The sequence below is a fragment of the Crocodylus siamensis genome, chromosome 7 (genome assembly GCF_052110815.1).
Source record: "Crocodylus siamensis isolate JL-2025a chromosome 7, ASM5211081v1, whole genome shotgun sequence".
Classification (NCBI taxonomy): domain Eukaryota; kingdom Metazoa; phylum Chordata; order Crocodylia; family Crocodylidae; genus Crocodylus; species Crocodylus siamensis.
In genome coordinates, this window is record NC_143401.1 from 82,296,941 (window position 1) to 82,322,300 (window position 25,360).

General features: G+C 45.1%; 1 protein-coding gene across 1 annotated transcript in view; it reads right to left on the reverse strand.

Annotated features, from left to right (window-relative positions):
* The window catches only part of BTBD16 (BTB domain containing 16), a 55,338-nt gene that overhangs the window by 16,310 nt on the left and 13,668 nt on the right, over positions 1–25,360 (reverse strand). Inside the window, exons 10-11 of the mRNA XM_090058729.1 lie at positions 24,596–24,726; positions 15,868–15,987 (exon numbers count right to left, since the gene is read on the reverse strand). Of these exons, the coding sequence (XP_089914855.1) occupies positions 15,868–15,987; positions 24,596–24,726 (251 nt within the window). The remainder of the gene's footprint in view (positions 1–15,867; positions 15,988–24,595; positions 24,727–25,360) is intronic.

Sequence of the window (25,360 nt, forward strand, 5' to 3'; positions counted from 1 at the left end):
ACCAGAGGCATGACACGGATGGGCACGCACCGCACCCCGAGGGTCCCCTCGGGCTCTGCGGCCCCTCCACTGGGCACCTCAGAGACGGCCACCCAGACGGAGCCCATGGTTCCGGGCTCCACACAGACGGAGCCCCTGGCTCTTGGCTGCGGGGGCTGCCTGTCCCTTTTTCAGGCTCTGGGGCCCGGGAGCATGGCCACCTGCCCTTGTGGGGTCTGCTCCCTACTGGGGTCTCTGGCACGCCAGCTGGAGGAGCTCCAGGCCACAGTCCAGAGACTGCGTGCCATCAGGGACTGTGAGCAGGAAATAGACTCCTACTGCCAGGCCCTTCTCCCCCGGGAGCCGCAGGGGAGAGCTCCGTCTCCCTCCGTGACTAAGGAGGACTCTGGGACCTCCCGCTCTGCCCAGTCAGGGGCATGGACCAAGGTGGTCAAGGGCCCCAAGGCCCGCCGCACCAAGGCCCCTGCCCCGCCGGAGCTTAGCAACAGGTTCGCACCTCTTGCAGCCCCAGCAGAGCCCACGCAGTTGCCAGCTCCCGCAGGCAACCCAGGCTCGACCGCAGCTACTGGCCCCGCTCTCCCCAAGACAAAGCGTAAGGTGTTTGTTGTGGGAGACTCCATCCTGCGGGTCACTGAGGGGCAATCTGCCGCCCCGACCCCTTAACCCGGGAAGTCTGCTGCTTCCCGGGGGTCCACATCCGTGATATTGTGGAGAGGATCCTGCAGCTCCTCCGGCCTACAGACCACTACCCCATGCTCCTGATTCATGTGGGCACCAATGACACAGCTCGGAGCACCCCCAGCCAGGTCATGAGGTGCTACAGGGAGTTGGGAGCAGGGCTTAGGGGTCTGGGAGCTCAGGTGGTGTTTTCGTCGATCCTCCCAGTCTCGGGCTATGGGCTGAGGAGGGAGAGGAGGATCCATGCAGTGAACCAAAGACTGCGGCGCTGGTGTTATCGGGAAGGCTTTGGCTTCCATGACCACAGCCCGCTCTTTGGCGAGAGAGGCAGTGAGCTGCTGGGAAGAGATGGCCTCCACCTCTCTCCCCTGGGGAGGAGGCTCTTCTCAGCCAGGTGGCTGACCTGCTCCACCGGGCTTTAAATTAAGCCCGCTGGGGGATGGGGGGACTACTGCCCCTGCTGGCCTGCTGAACGGCCCTTGCAAAGCCAGCGGACCAAGGCACTTAAGGGAGCCCACCCCTGCCCCAGCCCTGGCACAATCTGTGGGCAAGGCAAGAGCCCCCAAGGGCACACTTGCCTGCCTGTACACTAATGCCAGGAGCCTGGGCAACAAGCAGGATGAGCTCGTCCTCCTGCTCAGTGCAAAGAAATATGATGTCATTGGGATAACGGAGACCTGGTGGGACTCCACCCATGACTGGACCACGGGTATAGAGGGCTATACCCTGTACAGGAGGGATCGTGTTGACAAAAGGGGCGGGGGTGTAGCTCTCTATGTGAAGGAAAGCTACATGTCCCTGCAAGCTGATGTTGGCGACCGGCATGGACAGCTAGAGACCCTCTGGGTAAAAATTCGTGGGGAATTCAGCACAGGGGACACAACGGTGGGAGTCTACTACAGACCTCCCACTCAAAGTCCCGAGCTTGACCAGGAGTTCGCCCGGGAACTGACTGAGGCCACTTGCTCCAGGACCTTGGTTGTCATGGGTGACTTCAATTACCCGGACATCTCGTGGGAAGATCACTCAGCTAAATCTGAGCGGGCGCAAAGCTTTCTCTTGTGCGTGGATGACCTCTACCTGACTCAAGAAGTCTATGGCCTGTCTATGGGCCAACGAGAGGCAAAGCGCTGCTTGACCTGGTACTGGCTACGGGGGACGACCTAATCGGCGACCTAGTGATTGATGGGAAGTTGGGTGACAGCGACCACGAGCTGATCACCTTCACCATCCGCCATAAAGCTGGCAAGTCAGTCAGCAACACAGAAGTCCTTACTTCAGAAAAGCCGACTTTGACAAGCTCAAGAGGCTAGTCAGTCAGGCCCTCAGGGACCATGACCCCAGGGAGATGGGAGTTCAAGAAGAGTGGTTGCTTCTCAAGGAAGCGATCCTCAGTGCACAAGCTAAATCTATTCCAACACGGAGGAAAGGCAGCAAGAAGGCACAGCAGCCCCCCTGGCTCTCCAGAGACCTAGCGGACCTACTGTGGCTAAAAAGGAAAGCCTACAAAGGATGGAGAATGGGATTCACCTCCAAGGAGGATTACTCCACTCTGGTCCGGTCCTGCAGGGACCAAACCAGGAAAGCCAAGGCTGCAACTGAACTCCAACTAGCTTCAGGCATCAAGGACAACAAAAAGTCCTTTTTCAGATATGTGGGGAGCCGGAGGAAAAGCAAGGGCAGTGTTGGACCCCTGCTAAACCAGATGGGGCAACTGACAACTGACGCCCAGAAAAAGCCAACGTATTAAATAGGTACTTTGCGTCAGTCTTTCATCAGTCACACGGGATGCCCATGCCTGCTATGGGACAGGGAAATCTGGGTGAGGGGGATCCCCTACCCTCCATCAATGCTGACCTCGTGAAGGAACACCTTGAGAAGCTGGACACCTTCAAGTCAGCTGGCCCTGACAACCTGCACCCCAGGGTACTCAAGGAGCTGGCGAGCGTCATAGCCCAGCCCCTGGCACGGATCTTTGAAAACTCCTGGCGCTCTGGTGTAGTGCCCGAAGACTGGAAGAAGGCCAATGTGGTGCCGATATTCAAGAAAGGGAGGAGAGTGGATCCGGCTAACTACAGGCCCATTAGCCTGACTTCTATCCTGGGGAAGATCTTAGAAAAGTTTATTAAGGAGGCCATACTTGATGGACTGGCCCAGGCTAACATCCTAAGGGACAGCCAGCATGGGTTTGTTGCGGGTAGGTCTTGTTTGACCAATCTCATTTCCTTCTATGACCAGGTGACCTATCACCTGGACAAGGGAGAAGAGATTGATGTCATATATCTTGACTTCAAAAAAGCTTTTGATCTGGTATCCCATGATCACCTCTTGGCCAAACTGCCCAGTTGTGGCTTTGGCTCCACCACGATCCGCTGGCTGGGAAATTGGCTTCGTGGTGGGACCCAGAGGGTTGTGATTGATGGCAGTCACTCATCGTGGTGCCCTGTGACCAGTGGGGTCCCTCAAGGCTCTGTCCTGGGACCCATACTGTTCAACATCTTCATTAATGATGTGGACATTGGAATCAGGAGTGGACTGGCCAAGTTCGCCGATGACACCAAACTTTGGGGCAAAGCAACCACGCCAGAAGATAGGCGGGTGATCCAGGCTGACCTGGACAAGCTCAACAAATGGGCAGACGAGAACCTGATGGTGTTTAACACCGAAAAATGCAAGGTTCTCCACCTTGGGAGGAAAAACCTGCAGCACCCTTATAGGCTCGGCAGTGCTACAGTGGTTAGCACTACAGAAGAAAAAGACTTGGGGGTCATCATTGACCACAAGATGAACATGAGCCTCCAATGCGATGCTGCGGCTAGTAAAGCGACCAAAATGCTGGCTTGCATCCATAGATGCTTCTTGAGCAAATCCCGGGATGTCATTCTCCCCTTGTACTCGGCCTTGGTGAGGCCGCAGCTGGAGTACTGCGTCCAGTTTTGGGCTCCACAATTCAAAAAGGATGTGGAGAAGCTTGAGAGAGTCCAGAGGAGAGCCACGCGCATGATCAGAGGTCAGGAAAACAGATCTTACGATGACAGGCTGAGAGCCATGGGACTCTTTAGCCTGGAAAAGCGCAGGCTCAGGGGTGATCTGATGGCCACCTATAAGTTTATCAGGGGTGACCACCAGGATCTGGGGGAACGTTTGTTCACCAGAGCGCCCCAAGGGATGACGAGGTCGAACGGTCACAAACCCCTGCAAGACCGTTTCAGGCTGGACATAAGGAAGAATTTCTTTCCTGTCCGAGCCCCCAAGGTCTGGAACAGTCTGCCAGCGGAGGTGGTTCAAGCGCCTACATTGAACACCTTCAAGAGTAAATTGGATGCTTATCTTGCTGGGATCCTATGACCCCAGCTGACTTCCTGCCCTTTGGGCAGGGGGCTGGACTCGATGATCTCCCGAGGTCCCTTCCAGCCCTAATGTCTATGAAATCTATGAAATCTATGAAAGCAAATCAAGGGCGGGGCAGTGGATGTGGACTTGTGTTTGATTTCTGATGTACCTGGCCATTTGTTTTCAAGCAAAGCTTTCCATACATTGCTTTCAGATTATGTATTTTTCAAGCAGCCCCAGTGTCAACACCGCCATGAAAACACATGCAGATCTGCAGGTCAATGTTTGCAACCGCAACTTATAAAGGAAGTTATAAAGTGAAATATTAGTGGCTTATTGCTCAGAGTTACTGTGCACTCAAAACTGCCATTTACTTCAACCCAGTCAGTATGACTCCATAATGAGGTCTTTACAAATTAGAAAGTATTTCTTGCCACTCAGGCTCGAAGATGGTAAGAACACATAATCATCCCTTCCCCCACCCCCACACTTAGCAAACAGCCACCCAGTACTGATGGCTGGGCCTCCCACATTAGTGTATCACAGATCAGAGAGTGTTAAAGGAACTTAGAAGTTGTTTTGTCCACAGGCAACAGTTATGGACCACTTCATTTTTAAAAGAGGAAACAGCTACGAGTTTCAGTTACAGGATAGCATGTGAGCAATACCTACCTTGGTAAGAAAAGGATTTTGCAAACAGACAATTCACATATGCATTACAAGCAACTGCCTGGGCTGCAATTGCTCCCTTCTAGGCTAAGCAAGAGATGGTGTTTGATAACTGTTCTTCCTCTTTTTGCTATGGCATATTTTCAGACTTGCCTGTTTTTTCTGTACCTTCTCATGCATTACATTTAATAAGGATATAAGCCAGACTCTAAAAAATGCAGCCCTTTCAAAATTCTCAGTGAGTCTCAAGTTAATAAACATAAAATGACCTAACCAAAATAAAATAAAATAAAATAAAATAATAAATGGGTTAAATCTTGAATTTAGTCTAAACACTTCTTACATTCTGTTCAACTAACAGAAGAAGAAATGGAGGCACAGAGCAATTAGCTAATATATCCAAGAGCACACGAGTCAGAGTTAAAACTGACTAGTACACAAGACTCCCCTTGCCGTATGACCTCCTTCAATTGCTGTAACAACAGAAATGGCCTGGCAAACTCTGCATTCAAATTGTGCAGAAAAGCTGCAGGCTGTCTCACAAGGCCATTGGGCTGGAAAAGCAGGAGGAGATGGGCTCATAGCAGATTTGTATTTCCCTATGTCAAAATAACTTCCTTGGTCAAAATACTTTCTTGGTTTGTGCCTGGTTTCACCCCCATTACCTTGGTCAAAATACTTCTCTCTTTGATTTGTATTTCCCTGTGTTTGCAAAGGGCTTTGCAATGCTGGGGAATGGTGTTACATACTTTCAGATATAATTTGTATAATTTATAAAATTAGGTCTGAATGAATCATCTGTCTTTCACCCCGTTCTCGTTAAGAAACTGCGGGGCTGTGGTGTAGACACCCACACAGTCAAATGGGTCACCAACTGGCTGGTGGGCCGCACCCAGAGGGTAGTAGTGGATGGGTCCTTCTCAGCCTGGAAGGATATGGGCAGTGGGGTCCCCCAGGGCTCGGTCCTCGGGCCCGCACTGTTCAACATCTTCATCAGTGATTTGGATGAGGGGGTAAAAAGCACCCTGTTCAAATTTGCTGATGACACTAAGATGTGGGGGGACATGGGCACACTGGAAGGATGCAACAGGCTACAATCAGACCTAGACAGGTTACAAGGGTGGGCGGACAAGAATAGGATGGGTTTCAACACAGACAAGTGCAAGGTGATGCACCTCAGGAGGAACAACCGGCACCATACCTACAGGTTAGGGAACTCTCGTCTTGTCAGCATGGAGGCAGAAAGGGATCTGGGGGTCATCACTGACTCCAAGATGAACATGGGCCGGCAGTGTGGGGATGCAGCCAGGAAGGCCAACCGCACCTTGTCATGCATCCACAGATGCATCTCGAGCAGGTCCAAAGAGGTGAGCCTCCCCCTCTATGTGGCACTGGTCAGCCGCAGCTGGAGTACTGCATCCAGTTCTGGGTGCCGCACTTCAAGAGGGATGTCGACAGCATGGAGAGGGTCCAGAGGAGGGCCACTCGCATGATCAGGGGACAGCAGGGCAGGCCCTACGAGGAGAGGCTCCGGGACCTGAACCTGTTCAGCCTCCACAAGAGAAGGCTGAGGGGGGATCTTGTGGCCTGTTATAAACTAGTCAGGGGGGATCAGCAGGCACTGGGGGAGTCACTGTTCCCCCAAGCACTGCCAGGAGTGACCAGGAATAGCGGTCACAAGCTGGCAGCAGGTAGGTTTAGGTTAGAAATCAGGAGGTGCTACTTCATGATCAGGGCGGCTAGGGTCTGGACCAACTTCCAAGAGAAGTGGTGCTGGCGCCTACCCTGGGGGTGTTTAAGAGGAGGTTAGATGAACATCTTGCTGGGGTCATTTGACCCCAGTACTCTTTCCTGCCATGGCGGGGGATTGGACTAGATGATCTGCTCAGGTCCCTTCCAACCCTAGAAACTATGAAACTACGAGAAGAATGAATATTGTGGTGACTTGTAAAATTAATTCATTTTTCAGTGGTCCAGCACTCCTATTTATTAGCCTTCTGGGAACATTCATGCAAGCCAATATATTTTCTAAAAATAGTAAATTTGTTCTATGATTAAGTTAAAGTAGTTTCAGGCAGAAGTAGCACGTTAAATTTTAACATAGTGATGAGGAGCCCTTACTGGGATCATGGCCCATTTGCTTTAAGCACTGTAAAAAAACCAGGTTCTTCCACAAATAATTTGTAATTTAGATAAATAAGACAGACACTGAGTACCAGAGGGCATTTATACACGTGCTTCACGAGTGGGAGTAGAAGCTGAGCTTTAATTACAGCAGGTCTGAGAGCTGCTCTAATTAAAGCACCCAGAACATCATGTGCATCAGTATCCCTGCACTAAAAAAATGGTGATGGGGGCACTTGAACTAAAACGCATTCAACAAGCTTTAGTTCAAGCACCCCCACTGCCATTTTTTAGTGGAGGGATGCTGATACATGTAATGCTGGAGTTGGCTGGAGCACAGCAATTACCACGCTCCAGGAGACTTGGTATAGGCTGTTCCAATGTGCTGTAATGTGCACATTACATGTGTATGGGCACCCAGAAAGATTGCCATGTTACAGCTGGGAGACTGAGGCAGGAGACTGTACCCAAGATCACATAGGGATTGAACACACCCTCATGCCTTAACTGTAGGATGAAGCTTCCTCATGTGACTCTTTAATGACCAGACACAAAGGAAATTATACACAAAAAGCTGCATTCAAAGAGCATTATTTACGGTTGCAGCATCAACTACACAGATATCAGGAAATGCCATGATTAAGATTGGCTGTCCAGCCTGAAATCAGTCTCCTTGTGTATATACATTACAACACAGCATTTGTATGATCACAGACTATCACTTCCTCCAGGAGATTCAGTGAACAGGTTCAGGGTCATGTGACAGTGAATCAGCATTGTGTAGTAAAGGATAACAGGTTGTCTGTCAGACTTCTCCTCCCATGTTGCATGACTTGCAAAGGACATAGTAGCAAGACAGGAAGAGTAGCTAATCTTGAGAAGAAGGTAGTGGAGTGCTAGAGAGCTAAACTCTAACTCTGCTCCTGCTTTAGAGTTCTGGACCGTAATACACATGACAGTGAGTCATTTTAATTAGAGCGACTGTCCAGTAACAGCTGTAATTAAGACGCCTCCATCCCCTCCACATTCAAGCGCATGTATAGGCAGCCAAAGACTATATAATAATGCATATGCACAAGCAAGACAGACAAGTTTTATGCTGTCATTTCCTAATGTTTGAGTGGTTGACTTTGCAATCTTCATAATGCTCTTTTATTGTAGCCTTGTTTAGGTTGTAATATAGTACATGCTGGCTATATCTACATGTGCACTTTATCGACTAATTAGCTTCAGAGTAAAACAGCATTGTCTACACGTGCAACAGTACTGGTCTTCAGTAAAGTAATTAACACCACTGTTAGTGGTGGAGTATGGTGGAATAATTAGCTGCGATTAAATGTACAAGAAGACACTGATCACAGGGGTAAATTGTGCCCAGTCAGCCAGAGGTCAGACTCCTGCCTGCTGCCTAGCCACATGGCTCTGCATTTTCAGCACCTTTGTGCCCCAGTCAATTCTTCTGCCACCAGATGATGCCACCCGGAGCCTGGTGGCATCATCTGGTGCTGCTCTACCCCATAAACTGCTCTACCCCAGCTGCTGTCCCAGGTGCATGTGTAGATGCTGCACCTGGGAGTAGTTTACTCCGGCTCAAACTGCTCTGGAGTTTATTGCTTCAAATTAATTGCACATGTAGATGCACCCACTGTCCCATATGGCATTTATAACACATTCAATTATTAGCAACATTTGGCCTGAACCTAGGAAACTAAATATAAAAATTCTGCATTTTTCTCAGCATTGCTTAGAGTGGAAGTATGCTTTTCTACATATTGCTAATGCTCAGAAAAGGAAGACAAAAGTAATTGGCTTGTTCAGAAATGAGACAGAGAAGCCATAAATATTTAATTTCCAGTAAAATAGCTTGCACAAGCAATATACATTGTTACTCCTACACCATGGCTTTAATTAGTTTCTAATTTTGTAACAAATACTTAGCCCATCTGAAATATCTGCTGCAAAATTCAAGAGACTGAAAACAGGCTTGCTTTTCAATTAGTGATGTTATCTTAGAGCCGATCATCAGACAGACTGAGCTCATAGCAGTTTTGTGGACTAGTGAGCAAAGGTGACCTAAAACCCCCTCTGAATAGTAGTAATACAACCTAGTTTAACTGCTCTGGTAATAGGCTCTAATGACCAACCCTGAAATATGAGGTTTGTGTGTGTCACTGGTTGTTCCCTGCAAAGGAACACAAAGTAATGGAGTAGCAACCAGGATCTGGGGGGTCAGGGAGAAGACTGCTCAATTACTGGGACATGTAACAATTAGTAACTGCTCCCTTTTTAATGGGGAATCTGTGTATGTGTGAATGACCACTGGATCAGCTTTGGAAAGGAAACAGAGACATGGAGGTCTGTAACACTGTACAAAATTTCCCCTCGTGACTCCCTTCTCCTCCCCTACACTCCCTGCCCTCCCCCCTCAACAAGAAATACCCTCCAAAAAAAAATTGAAGATGATATTGGTACGGGTTCTTTTCTCAGTAGTACAAGTCAGGTTTTGCACATCTCCATATTACAAAAGGAAAAATTAAATTGCCCCAAAGCCTCACAGGAAAACAAGACTGAATAGTGCAAATTTTCAACACAAAGTACTCAACTTCAACATATTGTACTGAACCCCACAACTCCAGGAACTGGCACAGGGAGCCAGCAAGGGAAGTTCCCACTTTTATATGGGTGATGCTAGGGATTAGGATCACAAGCAAATGGGCTAATGAGAGGGGGAGAGACACAAGTAAATAAACATTAACCTTAAGGTACATACACTTAGGAACTCGGTAACAGGGAGTAAACAGTTACACAAATCAACACATGTAGACACACCCAAAGTCACATTAGCCATTTTTAAGGTGCATTAAGGATGCAGGTCTACATGTGCGCACTCTTAATGCACCTTAAAAATGGCAATTTTAGGCTATTCACCCCTAAATTGGATACCTGCAATACCTGCATCCAATTTAGGCACAAATAGCTAAACCACCTTAATGTATGTGTAGACGAACCTCAGACTAACACATGTGTGAACTAACTTTAGTCCCAAGTCAGTCAGCACACCGTATTAATAAAGCATGTGGCCTTGAAGAAGTGTACCTAAATCAACTTAATGTGCATTAGGCAAATGCACATTAAGTTTAGATGCATGAAAAAGCATGTATAGACATGTCCATTGTGTTGAAATCACTCAAGAACAGGTAACTAGTAGAAAACACTAAAACTGCGACTTATACACTTGACAACCGTAAACCTTCCCACAACTCTGGAGGGATCTAAACCAGTCTCTGGTCCCATAAAATGCTTGACTGCCATTTATCTGGGCTCCACAACTGAGTGCCACTGCTGCTGCTGCTCTGTCCTAGCTCCGCCGCTTCTTCTGATTCTCAGCCATGCATCTTGCCTCCTTGCTGCAGTGACCCATGCTCCGATGCTGCTCCTTCCACTTCCTCCTGCCCCCTCCTGTCTTTTGGGAGCTGTAGTGCACATGGTTCATCCCTCCACTCCCATGGAAACTTCTGGGAGTTCCGGTTCACACTACAGTCCTTTTCTCCACTCCCCTTGAGGCCGCTGGGCATTGTAGTTCACATTACATTACAGGACATGACATTCAACATCACAGTACGTTATAACATTCCATAGACATAGACATAGACATCATCAGGGCTGGAAGGGACCTCAGGAGATCATCGAGTCCAGCCCCCTGCCCAAAGGGCAGGAAGTCAGCTGGGGTCATAGGATCCCAGCAAGATAAGCATCCAATTTACTCTTGAAGGTGTTCAATGTAGGTGCTTGAACCACCACCGCTGGCAGACTGTTCCAGACCTTGGGGGCTCGGACAGGAAAGAAATTCTTCCTTATGTCCAGCCTGAAACGGTCTTGCAGGAGTTTGTGACCATTCGACCTCGTCATCCCTTGGGGCGCTCTGGTGAACAAACGTTCCCCCAGATCCTGGTGCTCACCCCTGATAAACTTATAGGCGGCCATCAGATCACCCCTGAGCCTACGCTTTTCCAGGCTAAAGAGTCCCATGTCTCTCAGCCTGTCATTGTAAGATCTGTTTTCCTGACCTCTGATCATGCGCATGGCTCTCCTCTGGACTCTCTCAAGCTTCTCCACATCCTTTTTGAATTGTGGAGCCCAAAACTGGACGCAGTACTCCAGCTGCGGCCTCACCAAGGCCGAGTACAAGGGGAGAATGACGTCCTGGGATTTGCTCGAGAAGCATCTATGGATGCAAGCCAGCTTTTTGGTCGCTTTACTAGCCGCAGCATCACATTGCAGGCTCATGTTCATCTTGTGGTCAATGATGACCCCCAATTTAGTCTTAACATCTGCTCACAGAAATAGGGTCTCTTTTAGACCAGTGCTCGCATTGTGAAGTGATGGAGATCTGAGAATATTTTGGAGCTGGGAGATTTGTCATTGCCTAAAATGAAAGCCAGGCTGGATCCACAGCACTTGATTTCCCACAGCACTACCCTCCATTTTACCAGTGGTGTACATGTCCAGTTAGTGGAAGACGGACATTAAAACCTTCCTTGCACCACACACCTCTGAAGTGATTTTCTCCTTGTTCAAAGCACTTGCAGCCAAGACACAAATTCCCAAAGAAGCATGGCTGAACTAAAACAGGGCGTTATTAGATACTGTTCTTTTATTAATTGCACTAATATATTGCCAACCCTGAGCTTTCAAAAATCACGAGTCGTGCTCCAAAAAGCCATGGGACTGACTTAAAAATGAGGAGATTCAACACAAATAGTTTTCAAGTTCTTTTTATATGTCCTCCGATCTTTGAGCCTCAGGGAGCTACTTGTGTCAGGTTTTAGCCTTTTCTCTGCAAACATCAGGGCTAGAAACTTAGCCCTCCTACCCCGCCTTTTTTTTAAAGTGAAATTCTCAGGGAATCCTATGCCTCCAGGAGGCTGAGCTTTGAATCAATCAATCAATCAATAAAATTACACAACACCAAATCCTGTGAGAATTGGAAGAATTGGTGACATTGCTTGTATGCTATTAAGCTCCATTCTGCAGCATCTGGGTGTCAAGTGGGAAAAGGACACAGATAGCTTCTTCCTTCCCTTTGTCGACTTGTGTTGCAGTGCAGCAAGATAGGCTTTCTGGCACCTTCCTGGACATCACAACATGGCCATAAGATTGTTTGTACCAGAAATGCCAACTTTAATTTTAAAATATATATTGAAACCCACTTCATGGTGAGAAGCTGTTCTGGAGTGAGAACATGGTTAGGAATTTTGCTTTGCTTAGGAGGAAGCCTTTTTAATAAGACTTTTTTTTACTAAGGGTTTTTTTTTTTAATATATTGTTTCATTGAATTTAATTCTAGGAAATTAACTCTTTTTTCATGAGGTGACTGAAGCCATGAAAGAGACTTCCTCATCCCAGATGTGCTGTGCTTCCTATAGTAAAATTTTTTTTTTTTCCCCTGAACTTCTGGCAGGGAGGCATCACAGTGCTCAAGAACTGTCTGCAGTTAGTCTGGGTCTAAATGAATAAATCACAAAAAATGGGAAAAACTATCCATCATTTTGTACTTTGTTTTTATTGGCAACAATACAAGAATAAGTTCTAGCCCAAAAAATTTGTTGGCAGCATATGTTTTAAAATGAGCTAAAAATGTCTAAATCTGGTTTTAGAAAGTGACTTTCAAATCGTGGAGGCAACAATCAGGGATTTAGTCTGATCTCATTTTTGCTGTGTAAATCAAGAACTGATCCATTGATTTTATTGATTTAGACCAGTGCTATATGAGACTGTTATTTCTGTTCCCCACTCTCCTCCACTGTACCTGCTCCATGCACATCAGCACATTGGGCTACAATGTCAGATGGTTTAAATCTGCACTGACTTGAACAGAGTTTTGCTGATTTACCACAGACATGGTTCTAGCCAGAGTCAAAGATGCTGTACTATATGGTAGCAAGTTTTTCAGTGTGATTTTTTAAACTCCCTCTCTGCAATAACTATTAAATGGAGGGCTAAATTTCAAGTCAGCCTTTCATTTTGCCTCTGTCTCCAATTAAAGCTCATGTGCCTAGACTAAATTATCTGCCTAAACGATGATCTTTGGATATCGATCTTCTCAGCCAAATATGTGATCAAGAGATAGCAAAGGGCCATCCTTTTCTCTAAACTGATTGCACTCATGATCCGGCAGTTACCAGAATGGGAAGCCAGAGATACATATTGGGTCCTGTATTTTACTATACTAATTTGGTCTGCTTGGAACAAAGCATTTAAGAAAGCAGTAAATATGATAGCCCTGATTCTGCCAAGAGAAGCTCTGGGTCAGAACTTGGTGGGTTCGTGGAGTCTCCACTAACTTCACTGACATCCTATTTACCAGACTGGAGTATATATAAAAATATAAAGATAACAGTGCATGGAAGATCTATATCCACTAGTATTACTGAAGGGGAAGCAACCAGGGTGGAGCTACCCAGTTATGCTTCTGTCCACACCTGTCACCAATGAAGGAAAAATATAATAGGCCACCTTCCAATTAATACTATAATTACCCTTTTGAAAACCTAGTCATTGCATCCTGTTCTGCCCCCAGTTATTCCTATTCTTGTTTGTGCGCTTCTACTTGTTTTTCCTTGTTGAACCTGAGACTGTCTCCTCCTGCTGTAACAGCATGTTAGCTGCCAGGCACTTGACTGATGTGATCTCCCTGATATCTGGAACTCTCTTTAAATTACTATTTGGGTTCCTTATCCTAATGCCCAGTCCAATTGTGCACATTTTTTGCTTTTACAGCCCAGATAAACACAGTCAAAAATGCTTTAGATCTCAGTATGTTTATGCCACATCATATTGGCATAAAAGAATGTAAAGGCTTAAAGAGTGCTATGAGACTGGGTGATTTAAAGCAGTATCTGCTCTTCAGAGGAGACTTTAAATCAACCCTGATTTATTTTTGGAATGAAAGTAATCATATGTATAAGGCTGCTAAAATGTAAACTCCATGTCAGAAATAAAAAATGCATCTCTATATTGCTGTACATGATCTAATAAAGGAAACTGTTTATGAAAAGTGATGTATTTAGCATTCTGAGTCATGTTTAATATGCTTTTCTTATACAAAACACATCTCAGGTCAAACTAGTAAATAATGAATCATCCACAAAATTCAGCTCATTTCCTATCTCTTGGTGCAAAAAAATGTTGATTCCAGGCATGGGAGTGTAACTTTGAGCCAAACAGTAATTTCTTTATAGTGTGCATGACTCATAGGAAAGAATGTCTCATGAGGATAGAAATACGAAAAAAAAAATCCCTAAGAACATTGGCTTTAAAGAGATATACAAGCAGATTCTGCATCACCTTTGTACCAGGCCCTCCAGCCTAGAAATGGGATAATGCCTCTTTAACTGCTTCCCATGTAATTTTTGATGCAAGAGGCATCATAAAACTGGACCTGGGCACAGAAGAGGCAGAGCGTATGGATAGAGTGCACTGTGCTCAAGGACCAGGACAAGCCGTGCAGCTGGAGAATCATACAGAAATCTGGCTGCAAGGGACCTTGAGGACATCAACCCCCTGCCTGATGTAGCATCATCCCTACCCAACCCATTCCATACAAATCCATTGTCTGCCTCACTGGTCTAACAGTGAAGACTTTTTTTTCTGATATCCAGACTAAACCTACTTTCCTGCAACTTCAAGTCACAGGTCTCTGTCCTGCTTTCTGCAGCAAGAAAGAAAAAGTGCCAGCCTCATATTTATGGCAGCTCTTCAAGTATCTGAAGACTGGTATCATGTCCCCTCTGAAGCACCTTTTCTGCAAGCTGAACATGCTTATTTTCTTCAAGTCAGAATTTGGGAGGCACAAAGGTGGCTCAAAGCTAGTTTTTCACCCAACACAGGAAAGGAGTAGTGGCCCAGGTGCTTCATTTTGTCTGCCAGGGAAGCATATTTACTCTAGCTGCCTTTCCTATAAATTAATTAAATTAAGGACTCCTACAGAAAAATATGGCAATACCTATATTGGTATACTGGATAGGCACAGATCAAGGAAGCAGGAGATTCAGTCTATTTCTGGTTTCGTCCATGTCTTGAGGAGATTCTTCCCCTTTTCCACCCTTTTCCAATTTGTGAAATGGGAATAATGCTACTCAACCTCATGCCTAAAGTGTTTTCAGATCCATAGATGAAAAATGCTAGCAATTCATATTAATCAGTCATTCTCATTACTGTCGCCTGCCCCTGCTTGAGAATGAATCCTCTCCGGGAAAAAGCTGCTCCTGCCAGTATACTAATGCCAGCAGGGGTGAACTGAGCATAGATCCATCAAATATGTATCCTCAAAATGCCAAATCTCAAACTGTAGAAATAAATAGGGTTTCAATTTAGCTTCCAAGAGCAATGCAGCTGACACCACCTCCCTCATTTTTCAGGTCACCACTAGAAGATTAATTTCAACCAATTTAGTATGTTTATAGTCTGTAATACTGGTAATTGTACCATTACAGCTTACAATCGCAAGTGGGTACCAAAATTACATTATAAAGAACATACAAACCTGGACATTAGAAATACAACATAAATACAAGGGGTAGTTTCTTTCTACATGGCAAATGTAGACAATTGCATTTTATAGTGAATATGATGTAGAGAAAGGACATCTGAAGTGCCAGTTAATTACCATTAACATACACAATCACAGTATTACTATTTTCTGAATATGAGTACACTTTGTTACTGTTGCTATTATTTAATACTTTAATCCCACTCCACATGTGGCTTAAATTGTATTGTGATTAATGCTGGACCGTGAGCTAACTTGTTTGTATAATACCTGCATCACGCAGGTACATCAGAAATGCAATGCTAAATGAACTACATGCATATATTACACTTCCCATATGAAGAAAACCAAATTCCTTAATTCATTCCCCCAAATTTGAAAATACGCATTTTGCAACGGATTCTTATTTAAAGACTAATTCAAAAGGTATAAGAAGTGATACAATGGTACTTTACAAAGTCAAGTTTGTGCTTAATAATAAAGTTGATTGAGTTATATATCCACTGTGTTACCTGCTAAAATACATCAAGACTTTTTCATGTGATGGAATTATCTGAACCTTTGGGTTTAGCTGTAGGAAGACCCAACACAGCGTAGTTTTCAGTAGGCTGAATTCACTGAATGTAAATAACCTGCCAGGGAGAAAGGATTGATGAACAAGATTGGCATCATCTATTGTATTATTATGTAATGAAAAGAACAAATACAAAAGATCACTTGGGACCATTAATCCAGGGGCATCAGGAGTGAAATTTTAGATTAGGCATCTGAAGGTATTTGGAAAATGGTAACACTGTGCATCTAAATTCAACTTTACGATGTAAATTTGATAAATATTGATGTGCTGCAATGCCTGGTAATAATCCATGATAATAATTGTCTAAGGTAAAGGGAAAACTTTTATAATTCAGTTATGTTGGATGAAATTCAACCAAGTGCAGTGAGCGCATTATGCTATAGCCTTCAGTGGTCTTTCACATTGTGTCTGCTGCTGCTGTTGTAGTCATCAGCAGTCCCTTCATATAAGGATGACAGTTATCCGGCACCAGTGAGGAATACATCCTTGGTCACAGTGAAGGATGGTGATAGTGTTAGGCTGAATGAGTAGCAATAATGCTCTCAAGCAAGTGAGTCCCAGGACTACCCTGGCTATTTCAACTTGTCAAACTTGCTTATTTTTCCTAAACTAAAGACTAAATCCTATTTCCCCTTCATATGCCTATTTGGCGCTGACATAACCACGTAATTGTAGGTTTGGGCATTACACATAGCCTGGGATTCTATTTCCATCTGTGGCAGAAGAGGCCTGCCATGAGCCCGTGCCTGGAAAAGAAACTTCTGTCCTGCACCCTGCTCCCAATGGGGCAGAAAATATCCCAGTGCTGTTCATTCATTTTATCCAATGAATATTGCAGTGGGTCAAACTTTAAGGGGAGGGCTAGGGAGAGTCCTTTGGACACTGCCTAGCACAGGGCCTGTTGGTTAGAGCACTAAGAAGCAGGAGACGCAGGTTCAAACCCTCTGGAAACCCTGGTCTCGTGCTCTCTTGATAACAGCCCTGGGGTAAAAGGTTGAAAGTCTCACAACCTGCTCCTCTTCCTCCAGTGTCTAACACTGGAAGGGAAGCATAGCTACAATGAATCCTAAACTGCATAAGAGCCCCAAACTGCAGTGTCACAGTTTTGGGTCCCCTACTACAGAAAGGACATGGACAAATTGAAGAGTCCAGCGAAGGAAAACAAAAATGGGTAGAGGGCTGGGGCACATGGCTTATGAGTAGGGAACTACCTAAATCACACCAGAAGTACACTGTAGAGTGGCTGCTTTAATCTTGTTCTTTTCACCACATGCCCCCCGTCCCCGGCACTGATTGATGGAGGGACCGCAGTGGCCCCACTGCTTGCTGCTCACTCCTGATCAGCCAGAAGGCAAAACCCACAGTTTTAAATATGCCACTTGCCACTGATTGGCAGAGGGGCCCCAGTGGCCCTGCCATGTGCCACTGATCAGCCAGGAGGTGGCGGGGGGGGGGGGGGGGGCGGGCAGGAGGCTAAAAGTACATGATTAAAGTAGCCACTGCACAGCACTTTTCCAGGATGATTTTGGTAGATCCCTACTTAGGAGAAGAGGCTGAGGGAACTGGGCTTACATAGACTGGAGAAAGAAGATTGAGGGGGGATTTAACAATGACCTGAAGGGTGGTTACATAGAGGATGGAGCTAGACTGTTCTCATCTGAGTGGTGGCAGGTGACAGGACAAGGCGCAATGGTCTCAAGTTGCAGCAAAGGATGTTTAGGTTACATATTAGGAGCATTTTTCTCACTACGAGGGTAGTAAAACACTGGACCTGGCTACCCAGAGAGGCTTTGGATTCTGCATCCTTAGAGGCTTTTAAGACCTGGATAGACAAAACCTTGGCTGGGATGATTTCATTGGGGATGGTTCTGCTTTGAGCAGGGGGTTGGACTAGATGACTTGCCAGTCAGTGACCTCGGGGGCAGTCCATTCTGCAGCCGATCGTGCCTACCCAGAAGTGCCAGCGGTGTGCCCAGAAGTGCCAGGGGCGCTTCTCCTGGTGCGCCCACTGTCTGGCCAGTGCTCTCGCGCGGGGAGGGGGAGGCACCAGCGGTCCCACCTCCCTCCGGCCTGTCACCTAAGTGGGAACGCTGGCTGTCAGGGCGTTCACCAGCGCTGTCAGGGGGTACACATGAACCCACTACATGTTGCCACTGGCCTGAGGTCCTTTCCAACCCTAATTTTATTTGATTCTATGATCTCATTGACATCACCCCATTAAAATCATAAATACAGCTACACTTTATTAACAATATCTTTACACCTCCTGGAATAGCGTTACCTTCCTTCATGTATTACATCATATTTTCCTCCATGTTAAGCAATAAAGTTTTATGTTATACATACATTGCCTTAGCATTAGGGAGAGGCAGGGTGTGGTGGCATGGAATTAAGGCGTTGGAAGGGTAAAAGAAATAGGTTGGATTTGTGAGGAGTCATAGCATGGGAACCACACACCAACTTGCCTGTTGGGCAGGAGGATATCAGATAAGGGTGGAGAAAATTGGCAGCTTAGAAGGAGGTGCAGAGAATAAGCTGTGGTTGTGGTATAAACTAGCACTAGATATGTGTGGAAATAGAGGGGAGGCCCCTGCAACCTAAATAAAGACCTGCATATTGTAGGAAGAAAGGCCACGGTCTCTGTATTCAATACACCACACAAACAGAGAGCCAGAATCTACAGTGTTCAAATACATGGTTGAGAAGATAAAGTGAAAAGGAAAGTTTCAAGTTAGGGTGAACTGGCCTTCTTTTGGACCATAAGGGAGCTAAATGTATGCCAGTGAAAAAGAATGGGTTATTCAATGATGTGAGCGAAGGAACTCCATGATGACAGGCAGGTGCAGATGGCACATGGGACTAAAAGAAAAGAAGGTCGTAGGCAGTCCTGAACTTCCAGCAGAAGAGACTTTAGTACAGGATCAATCAGTTCAAGGAAAAGTATAGCTTTACAATGTGGGAACTGAAATGGCCACATTATTAATAAAAAAAAAAAGGGCAAATGTCTTCGTGTTACTGCTAAAACCCAGATGGGGTTGATGCAAATGCCTGTCTTCAATAGGAAGAAGATTGATGTGACTGGTATCATCTAAGATCATCTAGGACCTTACAGATCAAAATGTTTCCTGGTTACAGCATGCAGGAAGAATAGGTTAGACTGTGGTGAGAACTAGATTTTAATGTAACAGTGCTTGACACTATCAAAAGATCATGAATACAGAGACTAGACTACAACACAAAATCTATTGGCTAAAAGTCCCAGTAACAATATAAGGAATAGTTCTAGGACCCCAATCAGAACAATTATCAGGATACTATTAGATTATGAAGAATTAAAGAGAATGAAAATATGGTGGCAGCACAACAGTGATGTTCTTCACTAGTCTAATACTAGGCACTTGAATTAGCATGCACATAAAGGAGACAATTTATTATATTGCCTTTAAAAGCAGCTAGTTTCAGAACTTAGAAAGGAAAATAAAAATTTCAACCTTAGGTCATAAGAGTTACATGGAGTAGAGTACAGTTAAGTTTGCAGAAACACAATTAGGTTTCACATATTAATAGATGGCTACTCCTCAAAGAGTAGCATGGGGCACTACATTTTAAAAGGCCACATTTCAAAACCAAGGAGTACTTAGTTGCATATTGAAGGGCCTTGAATCATTTTAAAAACTAGAAGCAGAGAAATGTCGCACAGCTTCAAACAGAATCAGTGACATACAAATAAGCTGTGATTGGAAAAGACATATTTTCAAACGTGTCTCTCTCTCAAACAATGCAAATAGGCTTGAATACAGACCAGATAAAATAAATATTTGAAACAAAAAGGGCATTTCTAATAGCCAAATTATAAAAACCAAGCTACTTTAAAATTAATTAATTAATTTAAAAGTCCTAGAAGTACTGAAAGCAATGGATGTTAGTTGTGTGCTTTCATTAGCTAGGTAAGCAATAATCTCATTAGTCTCACTATCTAGTAAGCGTATTATTGTAAATCTAGAGGCTCTGAGGAATATCAGGGCATTGTACACTGTTAAGAAGAGATGCATATATATTGAAGAGCTTATTCTCTAAATAGAGAAGACATACAGGCAGATAGTGGGAGGGAAAGAGGAACACAAAGAAGCAAAGTGAATTTGTTGAAATCATGCAAAAAGGTGAATGGTAGAACTAGAAATACAACCCAACTCTGATTCTTGGTTCAGAATCCTATCCGTTAAGCCAAGCTCCCTCTGGTTTTACAGCATGACTCAGTACATAATGAAGACATAAACTATAACTGTTAGCAAAGGCTTGAATATGTGTGGGTTACTCTTTGCTGTACCAGGAAGTCAATTAAACAGGATAGTGAAAGTGCAAAGGAGCTAAATTAATTTTTGCAACACTCTAGGCTAGAGAATGTGGGGAGAATTTCTGCTCCCAGAGGAATTTTCAAAGCAAGCTAGTTTAGTCTTAACAAAGATTAACATATCTCAGGCTGAAATGATGGAGTATTCGCAGCTTGAGAAACTCCAGTGCTGTAACCCCCTAGGACTCCAATAAGGAAGCCAAAGGGAATAAACTGTGACGGAGTTACTTTTCGGAGCCGTTAGATCTGTGTTACAAGGCTCACCATCTGTTGGATTAACTGGGGTATTCTGAAGAATATATGTTACAGAGAACAAACAGTTCAGTCGTAATGGGTAAAAAGAAAAAAAGACAATTTTTTTCCATTGATCTGTGCTGGTGAAGGAACCTGACTGCCAGGGCGCCATTAAATGCCCGTTCTGAGACAGTATAGACATATACTGGTTCCTTCTTTCCATTGGTTCCTTTCAATTCGAAAATTCTAGGAAATGCCAATTGTATTGTAATGAAAATGTATTATAATGTGGATAATGTGCATTTACACTGCCACTCTGCTGAGCCCAGGACTGCCATCAAGAAGCATGCACCTTCACTCACTCCCCAAAGGCATGGTCCCAAGTACTTGCCTCAGCTCTAGACTCAGGCAAATGTACTGGCATGGGTGCAAGGCTCTTCTCAGATGGCTGCGTTGCTTCAGTTCCAGGGTTTGGCAGAAACGCAGAGGTTTAGCATGCAGGCCAAGCAAGCAGACAGGATATTAGGCCTGTGTGAAGCGGCTAGTATTTGCTTTGGATCTGGATTTGGCTGATTCAGGGGATAGTGATTCAATTCGGACATTTGAATCACTGTCCTGAATCGATTCCGCTGAATCTGATTCGGAGATTTGGCCGCTGCAAAACTAGCCAAATCCCTGAATCAGACAGGATCCATCCTCCGCCTGCTCCCCTAGCTCTGTCAATGGCTGCCCTGTCTGCCCCAGGTCTCGGGTCTTTAAACAAAAAAAACAAAAAAGCCCCCACTCACCCACTGCCGCTATCTCCCTGCTACCCCATGTTGTGTGGGGGGCTTTGCTATGAGCCCCCCCATGGCTGCCTTGCCCAGCCCCAGCTCCCAGTTCTTTGTGGAGGAAAAAAAAGCCCTGAACTCACCAGCTCCTGCCAGGTTGGGGGGGGCAACCCCCACTGCTCCACACTGTGTGGGGGGCTCTGCCATGAGCCCTCAGAAGCCCCAACAGCTGCTGCAGCAGTCCCGCACTCACCGGCTTTTTTTTCCCCTTCTTTTTAAAGAGCTGGGATGCTGGGGCCAGGAGGTTCAGCCATGGGGGGTGGGGCTGGGAGAGTGGCTGGGGGTTGGGGGGCACTCAGGGGGGCTGGGAGACCAGGAAGGGGATGGGGCCTGGCAAGGTCCCCCCATGGTCCCCTCCTCCCTCCTCCACTCCCCCTCTGCCCCTACTTACTGTCATGGAGTCCAGGTCCAGCTCCCTGCGGCAACGAGCAGGGACTGCCTGTATCTCTGATGCTCTCCAAATCTTTTCCGAATCAATTTGGAGAGCTTTGAATTGATTTGGACCTTTTTACTGATCTCCTGATTTGATTCAGATTTGGAGATTTGGCTGCCAAATCAGGCCGAATCTCCTCCGAATCGAAAGAGCACCCAAAGCTTCGCACACCCTACAGGATATGCCTTACTGCAATGGTTATGGGTTTGTTGTAGACAAGCGCTATACACCAAGAACTTGGCTATTATCTTCTGCCTTCACACAGATTTCCCAAACATCATAGAACCCCATTTTCAGATTCAAACCAAGGACTTGGAGGTAGAGAGCCCTCCACCATATTTACCCTCAGCCAGGCAGTCTATTGCAACGAAAAGAATATGGTACTATTTGCTCATTTTTAACTGTCAACCTATTGAATGCAAGTCCTCACTTCTATTAACAACAGCACTTACCAGATGGGATTTTGCTGAAGAAACAGAGCATGTACCACAGTGAAAATATGCCCATTTATGTCAGACAGAGTTCTTAGGAGCAAAGTGTTTAGTAGGCCAGGCTATTAATTTATTTTAACCTATTTACCAGTCTACAAGTTGTTTTTAAAATGAAACTAATAGCAATTTGACCACAGGTTTTCAGTTTTATAGCTGTCATAATTTTTTTAGACAAACACCCTGCTCTTGGGGTTCTGCTATGTGACGACACAGTATTTCCAACCATGTCAGAATGTTTTTAAAACTTTGGGGAAAGTCTTAGTTATCTCTTAAAAATAGATTCTTTTTACGTCTCTGCCTCAGGAAGTTGGAGAGTGACATGTGAATCACAGCTGTATTCAAACAGCCGCTCCTGTCTTCTGGGTTTCTGGAACTACATAAATAGGGGAGAATTCTTAGTCACTTCCCTTTGAGTTATGGTGCTCAGTTCCAGAAGATAGGACCATAATATGCAACTCCCACCTCCTTCGCCTATATGCTCTGAACCATGACCACAATCCTGTCTGTAAGCCCCAAAGTATGCGCAAAGTGGGGCTGGGAGGAGAGAGAGGGGGAGAGAGTTTTTTCTGGCATTCACTTGAATAAACCTGTTGGCTTCTCAGAAGCCACTGTGAATGCAATACAAGATAGAGAAATAGGAGAACAGCTCCCATGTGATATTATGCATATTGTATGACAGAGAGAGGTGGTTAGCCCTGCTACTCTGTATGACTCATGATGTAGGACATGATAAGTTAAACATCAGGTCCTTCTCTTCATTACAGTAGTGTAAATCACTAGTAAACTTGTTGAAATCAAGATTCAGCTTTAACTGCTCTATGCACTCATAAAGAGGGAGAGGGCAAGCAAAATCTGATAGAAGTGGACTGTTCAAAGGACTTATTCCTATGCAGCAAACAGATTTCCTGGAGAGGCATACAGACAAGATTAAAAACTAATGCTCTGTCCTTACCCTCCTTGTCCTGCACTGGTGCATAGTGCACTCTATGTAATCCTACCCAGTTAAAGCTAAACTGCTGCAGGAAATTACAACTATAGAAGCACAGTTTCTTCCCTTGCTCTGGTCTGGCACAGCATAGTGTACAGATAACCCAGTCTAACTTATCAAAGTCACTGCAAGAGGAATCTGAATTAGGTTCCAGGAAAATGCTTTATGCAACCATCCTATAGCTTGTAGGGAGAGGAATTCCACAGGGATGTTTTAGATAAGGATGATGCTGGCTTGAGCAAGTGGTTGCACTAGATTACCTCCTGAGGTCCATCCATTTTTCACATGATTATATGATTGTGTAAAACAGGCACCTTTTCTACTTTAACTTTGGGGAATAAACTATAAAATAGACACCAGCTCCACAGAACTCAATTAACTTCAGAACTAATGATTTATCTAGTACTGATGTAATACTTTCTACCTTTTTTTCTAAAACCTGAAAACCTATAATAACAACACGACAAGGTAGCTATAGAAGTCAGGACTTCAGTGCAGCTGGTGAACTAGCTCCAGACTGCATTTTATATACAAGTAGGGACCTACTGGCGGAAGGAGAGTGTGCAGCAGCTCCTTTAATCTTGCATGTTCCCCAGCGTGCACCTCGCCCCCCCCACTGGTGATTAGCGGAGGACCCCGCTGCTCCCTCCTGATCAGCAGGGAAGCTAAAACCATAGTTTTAAACATGGCGCTGGTTTTGCCTCCCCATCAATCATCAGCAAACAGCAGAGCCAACCGGGGACCCCCAATCAACCAGCAGTGGGAGGCAAAAATGCTATATTTAAAGCCACGGTTTTTGCCTTCCCACTGATCAGGAGCGCACCGCAAGCCGGGCTCCTCCACCAACCAGCTGGGGGGGAGGGCGGGGTGCCCAGCAGAACCTACAAGATAAAAAGAGCTATAGCGCGCCCCACTTCTGCCATGAATTTGGTAGGTCCCTACTGTGGACAGAGAGATCAGGCAAGTGTGTAGTTTAGCTTTGGCACAACTAGATGGCTCCAAGTCAAGTGAAGTTGTGTAGATGGTTCTCAGTCATGTGGGTGCAACCCCATAACTGTACATGATATGAAGCAATTTAGTAATATTAAGTTGTATGATCTCATTTTTATTATACAGTTGGCCTCCCTCCTTTTGTTCATTGTGCTCACTTGAGGGGGTCTCATCTGTGATTAAATTGTACACTTATCAGACCCACACGTATCCTGTATATTTATACGGCACACTACACAGTGAAAACTCAGGCACAATCCGAAAGGGTCCATAGTGCACTTAAAGGTAGTGCCATGGGGTGACTGTGAGGAATACAGAAAAGTCATGGAAGGCACAGCATTCTGACCTGGGAGATTTCAGCACTTTATGCAGTAGCTCTTGTGGCACATTCTGCAGATGGATCTCAAAGCCAAGGTGAGAAACCAGGTTCAGCTCTAACCATCTTTCACAGTCTGTTTTCAGGTTTTCCTGTTTGTACTAATTAAAGAAATAGCAGAAGAGTTAAGCACATGCAAAGAAATTTATAAACCCTGGGTACCACCTAGTGGTAGAAGCTGACAGTATTCAAGCTTGTGCCTAGAGCTCCAGCCAAAGGAATAAAATAAAAGAAAATACTTCCTATTTCACTAGAAGGTGAAAATCTAAATGAAAAATGCTTCCTATTTCAGTAGACGGTGCAAATATGAAGAATAGAAGCTGTAAGCACACAACCGATTGATGTCATTGTATTTTACTTCACCAGATTAGTCCAACCAGGAAGAACTGGACAGTTTCAAAACTAGAGGGAAAGTGCTTTATAAAGCTGAACGTTGAAGTAAAAAACTTCATTATAGTCCCACTTGGCTGTTCAACAGAATTCAAAAAATAATCTACCCAATCCTTTAATTTGCGTTAGGCAACACAGACACATGCTGACTGTAGCAAAGGAATTAGCATAAATGAAAGAAATACCCATTACAATATAACAAACCAGTCACTGCCCATGACTTCTTTCTAAGAGCTATCTAAAAACTTTAGGCCAGTCTAAACCTTCTTTAAACAGGTCTTGTCTCTCAGTCCTCTGAACTAAAATTCAGCTTGAAACAATACTGTTAAAGCCTCAATAGCATTT